Below are 13,471 nucleotides of genomic sequence, written 5' to 3'. Positions count from 1 at the left end.
CACCAAAACAATGAACGCTCTTGTATCTGAATGCATTGGAAATTGGAAATCCCGCTAACCAGTGAAGCCCATGTTCTGAGTAAAAACTCGTCCCAGGGTCTCCGTCTTTCCACCGGAACGCCTGCGACACACGGAGGCTCCGTCCGGACAATCGGTCAGACCTCCGTGGATTTCCTGGCACAGGTTCAGGTAGAACCTGCGAAACAATGTGTTCCAAAAAAATAAATAAAATAAAAAAAAATTTGATTTGACCTTTTGAGTCCAAGTTTTATTACTGATTAACACACAATACATTTAGATGCAGGGTCGACATGGTCCAAGATGTTCTGAATGAAAAATAATAAAAACATGAGCAGCACTGTGACAAGTCAAATGCAAGTTGGCGCAGTGAAACTTTACATCAATCTATAACAACGCCGATTCCAATGAAGTTGGGAAACTGTGTAAAATGTTTACAAAAACAATTATTTTTTTTTCAAAATAGAACATAGAAAACATATCAAATGTTTAAACTGAAGAAATGTACCATATGCACCAGAAATAAGGTTCTTCTGAATGGCTGCGAAACATTTTTAAAAAGCAACAAACATCTAATCAAAATAAGTGTTATTAAAATTGAACAGTTGGAGAAACATTTTGCAACTTCTTCTTCTTCTTCTTTCAGCTTCTCCCATTAGGGGGCGCCACAGCAGATCATCCGTCTCCGTTCCCCCTGTCCTCTACATCTACCTCTTTCACACCAACTACCTGCATGTCTTCCCTCACCACATCCATAAACCTCCTCCTTGGTCTTCCTCTTTTCCTCCTTCCTGGTGGCTCCATCCTCAGCATTCTCCTACCAAATGTAACTCATGTCCCTCTTCTGCACATATCAAAACCATCTCAATCTCATCTCCCTCACCTTGTCACCAAAACGTCCTACATGCGCTGTCCCTCTAATAAACTAATTTCTAATCCTGTCCATCGTCGTCACTCCCACTGAACATCTCAACATCTTCAGCTCTGCTACCTCCAGCTCCTGCAACTAACCAGATTAATTGGCAACTAGGAAATAAGATATGGTTTAAATAGTATATTTAAGCGAGGCAGAGACTCTGTGTGGAGCTTCTCTACAAATTGTGGAACAATTTTAGAATAATGTTCCTCAACATCAAATTGAAAAAACAGTTGAATATCTTATCATTTACAGTATACAAGATCATAAAAAATTGCAAAGTGTAAAACTGTTCCTTATCTCTGATGGCATGGGGGGGTGGAATAGGCAACTTGGACATTTGTAAGGAAGAAAGAGCTCCATCAATGAAATGATTCAATCCAGAAAACATCTTTACCAGGGGAGGCCTTGAATATTTGAAGACAATGCCAACTGCGTTCTGAATCTATTAAAATAGCATGACTTCGTTGTAGAAGAGTCCATGTGCTGAATTGGTCTGCCTGCAGTGTAGACCTTTAACCAGTTGAAATCATTTGGCATGTGATGCAACGAAAAACACAACAAAGAAGACCCAGAACTGTTGAGCAGCTAGAATTCTGTATAAGTCACATATTGGACAACATTCCTCTCCCAAAACTTCAGCAAATAGCTTCCTCAGTTCCCAGATGTATATGAACAGAAAATGTGATGTTATACAGTGGTAAACACGGCCCTGTCGCAACTTTTTTGCTTGCCATTACTTTTTAGTACTTTATTAGTACTTTGTTGCAGCCATTAAATTCAAAATGACCGTATTTTTCCCTTAAATTGACATATATTCTCTGTTTAAACATCTGATATGTTTAAATGCATGTTTTTGTGAATAGAATATGGATTTCAGATTTGCAAATCATTGCATTCTGTTTTTACTTACATTTTACACAGTGTCCCAACTTTTTTACAATTGGGGTTGTCGTAAAATGAGAGAAACTGATTTAAGTCTGTGGAAGTGACCTTGAGTTTGAGAAACATGCTATAAAACAGTTTGAAGAAGCAGGAGAAGAGCAATGAACAACAAGAGTTATTACATCGTAATGTATGAGAGCAAATTGGGTGGCATTTTTCAAATGTAAGGTATGCAGAACTATCCGAATAAAAACAGGGTGGGGCATGAATAACGTTGGGGTGTTTTTAATTAGCATATTCATAAAATCTAGAAATGGTAGTTTCTTTGGCTTTTTAGGCCCCTGCTACCTTTTTTTTTTGTTTTGGGTGTTAATTCATTCTTTAACATTATAAACTGTGAAAAGAAAAGCTTCCTTACGAGTCGCTCTTATCGGTGCCGGTGAACTTCCACGGGGCCGTGAGAGAAGACAGAGGGCGCAGGTCGTAGGTTTGGTGGTGGCTCACCAGTTTGCACTCCATCTTTTTCGGAGGACAGACTACATTCGTGCGCCACGTGAAGGTGCTGGAACAAGCCTGAGTCTCGCTAAGAAGCTGCGGTTTACCGCGGCCTGCCGAGCGATCGCACGTGAACAAGATGGTCGACTGCCTCTTGGCCCCCACTGAAAGGTTTTTGAAAGTAAAGATTAGCGTTTTTCATTCTATAAACTAAGAAAGTCCAACGTGAGATATCTCTAGTTGAACAAATCATGCCTCATACACAAGTCGCCTGTAAAAAAGTGGTGTTTTTTTTTTGTTTTTACTTATCTGCTCATCATGAACTGATGTATCTCAATACTGACAAAGGTCAAGATTTCCATTTGTCACAAACATACACAATACAACTTGCAGTGAAATGTAAACCTGATCAGCTGCTCAGAAATTTGTTTATTTAGATAAAAGGATCTACAATATAAAATAAGGGAAAATGGGAGAAAATAAAACGATTATGAGGCAAATATATACGATAATGATATACAAAAGACGAGTATAAACTCTAACAAGGTAAACAAAACAAAAACAGTGACGATATCTATTTATGGTGCAGAATCAACACGAGTATGATTGAAAAGAAAACTGAGCATGAATAGTTTAGATGTTCATGCTCGCTTTAAGAAGTCGGATAGTTAATATTAGTGTATACAAAATGCAAAATTCTAAATACATAAAATATTTCCGGTCACACCCTCTTGTACGCTTCTTAAATTGATTGGTGATTCAGTTCTACAGATTGAGGAGATGAAGGTTATCTTTGCTCCCTACTCCCTTTATAAGTTTAGCATTACCACAGGGTTGCACAAAGCAGTTTGGAATTTTGAACGTTTCAGCTATTTAAAACAGCTGCACCAGCATTTAGCTCGTGCTGTGGTCACTTTCGGAAACAACTATACAGTAAAAGTGTAATCTGACGTGGACTCGTTTTCACGTCAAGCTCTTGTGAACTCTATAGATAACTTCCTGGTCTGACCTTTGGTCACACTGCACGCAACATTAGGCTGACCGTGGACAATCAACTGTCCTTTTTCTTCTCACGTTGCTAATCTAATGCTAATCTAACAGAACTCTCGTCAGTCTCTCCTGTGTAATATCAAGAGAATTTGTCCGTTTTTGTCCACTCAGCGGATTGTCCAGTTCCTTATCTGAAGACTGGACTACTGCAACTTGCTCCTGGCAGGTCTGCAATTTATAAGATTCATATCTTTCAACCCTCCAAGGTTCTTCCACTCCACACTTGCTGCTACACTCCATTCACTGGCTTCCTGTCGCTGCCTACCTCCGATTTAAAACCCTGATTTTCACCTACAAAGCCAAAAACAGACCAGCGCTCTTCTACCTCTCGGCTCTTATCACACACCGCACTGTACCACGCTCTGTCCTTCCTCTAATATCGCTCCACTACCACTGATCCCACCATCCAAACTTCCCCTCGATGTCTAAAACAGCTCCAGAACCTCTAGAAATCTTTAAACAACGTCTTGTGAGGAAAGAACAGTATAAACCAGGAGTGGGAAAAATGGAAGCGAAAGTACTAGTAAGTACAAACACCACATCTTACCGCTAGAACAGAAACCCCACTGTCTGTCTGTGTCATAATTTGCTGTGGTAGAGCACCACTTCCTGCCATCAGTCCTGCCCTCTTCTGTGCACTCAGAATAGGATTTGCGCAAAAAGATGAAGGGGAAAACGCAGACGGATCCGTTTGTAGTCACTGCAACGAGAAAGACAAATTTCTCATAATAAATTTGATCATAATAAATCCTGACATATAAAAAAGATTCAAATACATGAACATACTACACTGTATTGAAACACCTGAGTTTTCCAGCCATATGTGATTCTCCCCCAAAATGTTACCAAAAATTGAGGCACACAACTGTAAAGGATGTCTTTGGATGTGGGAAAATTGAATTCTCCCTTCAGATGAACACAAAGCCAGCTCTATGAAGATATTCTTATATAGGTTGGGGATTAAAAGATCTCCTATTGAGCTATTGAACAGCTTTGGGATGAATTGGAACGCTAACTGCACCCCAGAGCTCCTCACCTCACCTCACCTCCTTAACTCACATAAAATAGTACTGAATTTTATTACCAAAAAAACCCCAGCACTGATTCATGAAAGTGTGCGAAATGAAATAAATCTGAATAAATGAGCTCATAAATATAATTCTATTATTAATGACTAATAAATAAATATAATATAGCGCTCTCTGTGCAGCACGCAGTTTCACGTGTAAAAACAAGCAGCATGCGGCGTCAGTGATTCGGCACTAGAGGTCGCTCTCAATGACAGCAGACCAGAATGGATTGGTATGGTTTTCCGCAGATAGCTGATCTTTCCAGCAATCAACTATCGGTGTTGATTAATAGGCAAAAACGAGTAGTGGGTCGACCTCCAATCAGTACCTGACTTGACACACACACACACACACACACACACACACACACACACACACACACACACACACACACACACACACACACAGCATGATAAGACTGACCTGAAGGACAGGGGTCTCCACCTCCATAATGCATGATGACCGCCTGCTCCTCTCGACTGTAGTTCAGACTCATGGCCTGACTGTGCCCGAATGAAGAGTCAGAAGTTCCAGAGACCAAACACACCGCGCTTCTCGAACACGCCTTGTCCGTCACAGACCCACAAACATTCATCTTATATGTTCCAGAGGAGGCAGGAACCTATACAACAAAAGATGCCACGATCAGGAACCACAGGATAAAAATGCACAATACTCTACTGTTCTACACTTAGAGATGGAAGCTTAATGGTTTGGGGTTGTTTTGGAGACTTATTCCGGAAATAAAAACGAAAGGAATCCTTAACCAACATGGCTACCATTCCGTACTTCAACACGGAAAAGCTGCGGCTCATTGGAACCGACTTCACCATAAAACAAGACGTCGTCTGGAATGTTATCTATAGTTAAATGACCTGCCCAGTCACCGCACCCAAATCCTATTAACCTGCTCTGGGATGAACTGGATCGCAAGTTGGCAAATCTCACAAGAGGCACGGCAAAATATTTTGGAGAAACACTTGTAGTCAGATATACAATGAGGCATTTAGCGAATATTACATAGAAACTAAAAAAATAAACTTTTTCGTTTCATGTGTTGACGTGTGAAGACACGGACAGTCACCTGAACGTCTCCCGACAGACGCGAGAGGTCGAAGGTGTACTGCAGCTGGGAGACTTGAAGCTTGCAGCCCTGCACGCTGACCGTCTCAGGACACACCAGAGGCGTCAGCCACTCGAACACGTACGTGCAGTCCAGCTGATGAATCATCTCCGGGGATCCCTGTAATCGTATGTGAAAGCTCAAGGGGCTATCCAGGTAAGAGTCCACTCCAAATCAGACTGACATTAAGAGCACGTACCAGGTCCGTGTCTTTCTGGCAGGTGAAGATGATTCTGGAGGTGTAGTTGACAGAGGGATCGGCTGCGCATGGCGTCTTACTGGTAAAGTCAATCTCCACCTGGTGAAATATGGAGAAAATAAGATTCAAAGTGCAAAGATAATATTACGATAATGAAAAATTATTTCCTTTCCTTTCCTTGTTTTTTTTTTTTTTTTTTTTTTACCTGATCTTTGTTATACGTAGGAGAGGAAGTGGCACGTCCAATGTCCTGTTATGGAGAGAAAGAACAAAAAAGGTGGTGGTGGTCACTACCACGAAACAGAAACATCATTCACAATACAGCACATGGTCAGGACCCCAAACCCGCAAACTCGTTTGCAAATTCTTCATAAATATATAAACTGAATAAACTCACAATGGGGTCTCCTTGAGGAGGGTCCATGCACACCGCCGCTCCAGGAGGACACTTGACCCCTGGAATGGGGTTGAGAGGCTGGCAGATGTTGATGTAGAAGACACGAGATGTGTCCTCCTTGTTTTTATCGGCGGTCTCGCCAGTGTCCTCGTCCGTGGCGGTGTAATACCCGCTCAGGTGAATCAGAGGACTCAGGTCTATCAGGCTGGTTTTGTTCCAAACCGAGCATCTCACCTAGGGATGGGTGTGTTAGGGCAGATTTAATTACCACTCGTACCATCACTTATGCCATTTTGTTTCTAATGTGATAGCACAAGTAGCCCTTTGTGCTCCTGGTATGATGGTTCCTAAAAGGTTTTTACTGCTTTTATTGGGCCAAATGATTCAAGAAGGTATTTCACGTGTTTCGAAGTACCTGTTCCTCACAGACCAGTGGTGTGTGCCAGGAGAAAAAGTGAGTGCAGGTGTTCATGTCCGAGTCGACCAGCACGGGCTTGCTGGTGCCGCTTCCCTCAGACTTGCAGATGAAGCTGATGATGCTCTTGTGCTTGAGTGACGGATTGGCTGCACAGACGTCTCCGCCCTCGTAGGTCAGCTCCACCACCTGGTCCTTATAAACCAGCTTCTTGCTAGACATTCCTCCATTCACTGCTAAGTTAGCGTCTTTGATGCACATTCCTGTGGTACAGACAAGGACATCAGTGCTGAACAAGGAACCTGGTAGACAGATGAATATTTTTAAAAAGTTGATTTTGGGGCGTCACCTGCTTCGGAAGCGCAGCCTGTGTTCTTATTGGGGCCACAGACATTGAGGCGATACATCTTCCTTACATCGACGCTGTGGTACACCGTATATCCACCATCCTGGGTGAGGGAGTTTAAGTCAAACAAATGCCCTGTGGAGGGAAGAGCAGGAAATATTTAGATCCTTCATTAATTACATTCACGGCTTGGATTATGATGTGGTCTAACAAATGTAAACTGTGTGTTTAATTGAAAGATAAAATATTTTCCAAGCATTTAATTTGTTTTAATAAATAAATGTATGCTAATTTAATCGATTACTCAATTTAATTAAAATAATTAAAAAGTGTATTGTGTTAATTTGATTTGCTCTTTTTTTTAAATATATTTATGTATTTTTCACTTTTATTATGTTCACAAATGTTTAAAATAATAAACGACACAAAAACAAGAAAAATGTTTTGCATTCCTCCTCTAACTGTATGGAAACTGAACCGGACTGTGACTTCAAAAATAAGATACGTACCGAACTGTGAATTTTGTGTACCGTTACACCCTTAATTATGTTTAAAAAAATAACTTTATAGTAGCTGATAAAGTGACCCATTATCTTCTGAATACAGCAGGTGTGTAACAGGCTGGTGGTCTCTCCATAGGACTCACCTGTGAGGGGATTAGTGACCTTGCAGTCTCCGTGCTCAGTGCTGTTAAGAGGACACGCTGCTGTGGTGAACCACACAAAGGTGTACACGCAGTCTTCCAGTGCCGTGATCAGAGTGGGCTTCGAGTCCTGCAGCCAATCACACACACACACACACACACACACACACACACACACACACACACACACACACACACACACACTTTTTATATTTCATTTATGCATATATCCTTTAATTATTATACAAAATTACATTAATTGTAATTAAGTTAAGATTTTTTTTTTATCCAATTAATCGGAAATAATAATTGATTAACCGATTAGCAAAATAATCGTTAGTCGCAGCCCTACATACCACACAAACCTGTTCATTAATAAACTAGTTCTGTTTCAGACAGCATCTGAAGCAAAACTGATTTATTCACGCGACTATCATCTATGATGATATTCATAAAATCAACGGTGTAAAAAAATGCAGTTTAGAAAGAAAAAATAAATAAATCTCAAAATACATATTGAAATAATTTGCTTAAAAAAAACAACTCTGTAAAGCACAATGTATGTGTTTGTGTCTGGTTTCCTCACCACTTTGTTGCGATCACATTTAAAGCGGATGATGGTGGACCGTTTGCGGTCCCCGGCTGGGCAGGTTGTTCCGTCAGTGTACTTCAGCACCAGCGCGTTTTCCTCCCATTGTGGCTCGGACTGAGCTTCTCCCAGACTCACATACTTATCATTGGTCTTCTGACAAGCTGCTGCGCTGCTCGGGCAGCCCCATAAACCTACAACACACACACACAAATATGAACACAATTAAAACAGCTTTTTACTGCAAAAACTGAAACTGTGTGACATAAATCTGTTTTGGTTCATGGTGCAAAATAATTATCAATGATGAATTTTTGTAATCAAATTACTCAAGGAATCGTTACAGCCCTATACAAAAGTCAAGTGGGTGGGATTGGGTAAAAGAGTCTGAGCAAGCTGTTGGTTTGGTTAAAAGAGTTTGAGCAAAGCAAATAGGTTGAAAGCAGTCAAGATTACGTCTGAACTTTACATCTGAAATTCCTGGTTAGAGTAAGTCTGGACCTACAAGCTCTGCTAATTACCTCATATAAAGAAGGCGGGTTAGGACGTAGCTTTGACTCACCGCTCTGAGGAACGAGAGACTTGCACACGTTGATGTAGTAGCGCTGGTCTTTATTTCCAGTCTGCGGCAAAATCACCCAGTTACTGCTGTGCCGCGCCAATGAGGACAGATCATACGAGTGTCCACTGCCGTCACTAAAATACATACGATTCAAAAACAGTGGTGAGACCAAGAAGACACTTTTTCCAAACTGCATACTGATGCAAGGAGCAATCAAGTGTTGGGAAGAAAATATCCTTGTAGGAATATACAACGCTTAATGAATTTTCACAAGAACCTGTGGACTCATGGTCTCAATTGTTCTCAACATCATTTAGGGGAACTAACCACCATATCAGCAAATATATCTTTACACTGGTTTGTGTACGTGGCTTGTGTGAGAAGGTTTGTATGAGATGTTCTCACTTGTAGGAGCAGCTGATGGTCTTAAAAGGAGGACAGGCCAAAGTTGTGTGCCATTCAAACAAGTAGGTACAGTCTGCAGTCTCTCTGATAAATGCTGGCTTGCCCTACAATCAATCATTTTGAGAAAACACAATCAGAAAACAAACAACGTGACAAGTGAAAACCGTTTAGATTCATGAAGCCATACCGGATTCTTGCTGTGGTCACAGGAAAACATAATAGCTGTCGATCGCTCGTAAATCTTATGGCAGGTGTCCCCGTGTGTGTAGTTGATCATGATAACGCCATCATCAAACGTCAAGTTCTGATTAGACAAGCCTGTTAGGGTAAAACAAAACACAAATCTTAGTACTTATCACGTTAAAGGGACATGATTTGGTCGATTTTTAAAAATAAATAAAAACGTACTGACCAGAAATCTTATGAGCGGTACCCTCTACTTGGCAGGATGAAACCGTGTTATCAGTTCCATGTGGACACACTGACGTCTTAATAGGGCCACATACAGCAAAATGATATTCATACGTTGAGCTCTTCACCTCATAATCCTTCCCAGACAGCGGAGTCAGGTCAAACTCATACCCACTCCTAGGGTCCTTTACCTTACAGTTGGAACCTGAAATAAAAAAAATATTTTTACTTACAGCTATAATAGGCAATGGAAGGTAATAAAATAGCAACCTTCATATGGAAAAAGTAGTATAGTATATAGTACAGTGTTATAAAAAGAGCACACAGATGATAAAGGAATTGAGTTTATTTTTTTTCTGGAAAGTCCTATTCTCCAAATTTGTCACCTCTAAATGTATTACTGAAGCACACTTAAGTTATTAAGTCAAAATCTTTCCACATAAAAAGATGACAAGCCTATTAGTAATGAGAACAGAGTGTAAATTCCAATTACACACAGAAAAATTCATACACTTGATTCATTCCACCAATTCCCACACAGACTCATCTGACAAACACCCCACTCCTGGAGACTCTCCATTTACTCACACTCCTGACCAACCTCATCCACTCACTCAGACTCTCCTGACCAACCCCATCCACTCACTCAGACCCTCCTGACCAACCTCATCCACTCACTCAGACTCTCCTGACCAACCCCATCCACTCACTCAGACCCCATCCACTCATTCAGACCCTTTTGACCAACCCCATCCACTCACGCAGACTCTCCTGACCAACCCCATCCACTCACGCAGACCCTCCTGACCAACCCCATCCACTCACGCAGACTCTTCTGGCCAACCCCATCCACTCATTCAGACCCTCCTGACCAACCCCATCCACTCACTCAGACCCTCCTGACCAACCCCATCCACTCACGCAGACCCTCCTGACCAACCCCATCCACTCACTCGGACCCTTTTGACCAACCCCATCCACTCACTCGGACCCTTTTGACCAACCCCATCCACTCACTCGGACCCTTTTGACCAACCCCATCCACTCACTCGGACCCTCCTGACCAACCCCATCCACTCACTCGGACCCTCCTGACCAACCCCATCCACTCACTCGGACCCTCCTGACCAACCCCATCCACTCACGCAGACCCCATCCACTCACTCGGACCCTTTTGACCAACCCCATCCACTCACTCGGACCCTTTTGACCAACCCCATCCACTCACTCGGACCCTCCTGACCAACCCCATCCACTCACTCGGACCCTCCTGACCAACCCCATCCACTCACTCGGACCCTCCTGACCAACCCCATCCACTCACTCGGACTCTTCTGACCAACCCCATCCACTCACGCAGACCCAATCCACTCACTCAGGCCCTTTTGACCAACCCCATCCACTCACTTAGACCCTTCTGTCCAAACCCATCCACTCACTCAGGCCCTTTTGACCAACCCCATCCACTCACTCAGACCCTTCTGACCAACCCCATCCACTCACTTAGACCCTTCTGTCCAACCCAATCCACTCATTCAGACCCTTCTGTCCAACCCAATCCACTCATTCAGACCCTTCTGTCCAACCCAATCCACTCACTCAGACTCTCCTGTCCAACCCCATCCACTCACTCAGACTCTCCTGTCCAACCCCATCCACTCACTCAGACTCTCCTGTCCAACCCCATCCACTCACTCAGACTCTCCTGTCCAACCCCATCCACTCACTCAGACTCTCCTGTCCAACCCCATCCACTCACTCAGACCCTTCTGACCAACCCCATCCACTCACTCAGACCCTTCTGACCAACCCCATCCACTCACTCAGACCCTTCTGACCAACCCCATCCACTCACTCAGACCCTTCTGACCAACCCCATCCACTCACTCAGACCCTTCTGTCCAACCCCATCCACTCACTCAGACCCTTCTGTCCAACCCAATCCACTCACTCAGACCCTTCTGTCCAACCCAATCCACTCATTCAGACCCTTCTGTCCAACCCAATCCACTCATTCAGACCCTTCTGTCCAACCCAATCCACTCATTCAGACCCTTCTGTCCAACCCAATCCACTCATTCAGACCCTTCTGTCCAACCCAATCCACTCATTCAGACCCTTCTGTCCAACCCAATCCACTCATTCAGACCCTTCTGTCCAACCCAATCCACTCATTCAGACCCTTCTGTCCAACCCAATCCACTCATTCAGACCCTTCTGTCCAACCCAATCCACTCATTCAGACCCTTCTGTCCAACCCAATCCACTCATTCAGACCCTTCTGTCCAACCCAATCCACTCATTCAGACCCTTCTGTCCAACCCAATCCACTCATTCAGACCCTTCTGTCCAACCCAATCCACTCATTCAGACCCTTCTGTCCAACCCAATCCACTCATTCAGACCCTTCTGTCCAACCCAATCCACTCATTCAGACCCTTCTGTCCAACCCAATCCACTCATTCAGACCCTTCTGTCCAACCCAATCCACTCATTCAGACCCTTCTGTCCAACCCAATCCACTCATTCAGACCCTTCTGTCCAACCCAATCCACTCATTCAGACCCTTCTGTCCAACCCAATCCACTCATTCAGACCCTTCTGTCCAACCCAATCCACTCATTCAGACCCTTCTGTCCAACCCAATCCACTCATTCAGACCCTTCTGTCCAACCCAATCCACTCATTCAGACCCTTCTGTCCAACCCAATCCACTCATTCAGACCCTTCTGTCCAACCCAATCCACTCATTCAGACCCTTCTGTCCAACCCAATCCACTCATTCAGACCCTTCTGTCCAACCCAATCCACTCATTCAGACCCTTCTGTCCAACCCAATCCACTCATTCAGACCCTTCTGTCCAACCCAATCCACTCATTCAGACCTTTCTGTCCAACCCAATCCACTCATTCAGACCCTTCTGTCCAACCCCATCCACTCACGCAGACCCTCCTGACCAACCCCATCCACTCACGCAGACCCTCCTGACCAACCCCATCCACTCACGCAGACCCTCCTGACCAACCCCATCCACTCACGCAGACCCTCCTGACCAACCCCATCCACTCACGCAGACCCTCCTGACCAACCCCATCCACTCACTCAGACTCTCCTGACCAACCCCATCCACTCATTCAGACCCTTTTGACCAACCCCATCCACTCACGCAGACCCTCCTGACCAACCCCATCCACTCACGCAGACCCTCCTGACCAACCCCATCCACTCACGCAGACCCTCCTGACCAACCCCATCCACTCACTCAGACTCTCCTGACCAACCCCATCCACTCATTCAGACCCTTTTGACCAACCCCATCCACTCACTCAGACCCTCCTGACCAACCCCATCCACTCACTCAGACCCTCCTGACCAACCCCATCCACTCACTCAGACTCTCCTGACCAACCCCATCCACTCACGCAGACCCTCCTGACCAACCCCATCCACTCACGCAGACCCTCCTGACCAACCCCATCCACTCACTCAGACTCTCCTGACCAACCCCATCCACTCACTCAGACCCCATCCACTCATTCAGACCCTTTTGACCAACCCCATCCACTCACTCAGACCCTCCTGACCAACCCCATCCACTCACTCAGACCCTCCTGACCAACCCCATCCACTCACTCAGACTCTTCTGACCAACCCCATCCACTCACGCAGACCCTCCTGACCAACCCCATCCACTCACTCAGACTCTCCTGACCAACCCCATCCACTCACTCAGACTCTTCTGACCAACCCCATCCACTCACTCAGACTCTTCTGACCAACCCCATCCACTCACGCAGACCCCATCCACTCACTCAGGCCCTTTTGACCAACCCCATCCACTCACTTAGACCCTTCTGCCCAAACCCATCCAATCACTCAGACCCTCCTGACCAACCCCATCCACTCACTCAGACCCTTCTGTCCAACCCCATCCACTCACGCAGAC

General features: G+C 44.3%; 1 protein-coding gene across 1 annotated transcript in view; it reads right to left on the bottom strand.

The window, feature by feature from the left end:
• igf2r (insulin-like growth factor 2 receptor) overlaps nt 1-13,471 on the bottom strand; it is a 46,746-nt gene that overhangs the window by 6,375 nt on the left and 26,900 nt on the right. Inside the window, exons 26-41 of the mRNA XM_083562373.1 lie at nt 9,526-9,729; nt 9,301-9,431; nt 9,114-9,217; nt 8,709-8,842; nt 8,144-8,340; nt 7,561-7,687; nt 6,918-7,049; nt 6,569-6,831; nt 6,154-6,387; nt 5,962-6,006; nt 5,757-5,855; nt 5,519-5,677; nt 4,858-5,056; nt 3,912-4,064; nt 2,238-2,478; nt 60-196 (exon numbers count right to left, since the gene is read on the bottom strand). Of these exons, the coding sequence (XP_083418499.1) occupies nt 60-196; nt 2,238-2,478; nt 3,912-4,064; nt 4,858-5,056; nt 5,519-5,677; nt 5,757-5,855; nt 5,962-6,006; nt 6,154-6,387; nt 6,569-6,831; nt 6,918-7,049; nt 7,561-7,687; nt 8,144-8,340; nt 8,709-8,842; nt 9,114-9,217; nt 9,301-9,431; nt 9,526-9,729 (2,559 nt within the window). The remainder of the gene's footprint in view (nt 1-59; nt 197-2,237; nt 2,479-3,911; nt 4,065-4,857; nt 5,057-5,518; nt 5,678-5,756; nt 5,856-5,961; nt 6,007-6,153; nt 6,388-6,568; nt 6,832-6,917; nt 7,050-7,560; nt 7,688-8,143; nt 8,341-8,708; nt 8,843-9,113; nt 9,218-9,300; nt 9,432-9,525; nt 9,730-13,471) is intronic.

The sequence above is a fragment of the Silurus aristotelis genome (genome assembly GCF_946808225.1).
Source record: "Silurus aristotelis genome assembly, chromosome: 15".
In the NCBI taxonomy this organism is placed as follows: Eukaryota; Metazoa; Chordata; class Actinopteri; order Siluriformes; family Siluridae; genus Silurus; species Silurus aristotelis.
Note: the sequence above shows the minus strand (reverse complement) of the source record. Positions and strands in the feature narration are given on the sequence as shown.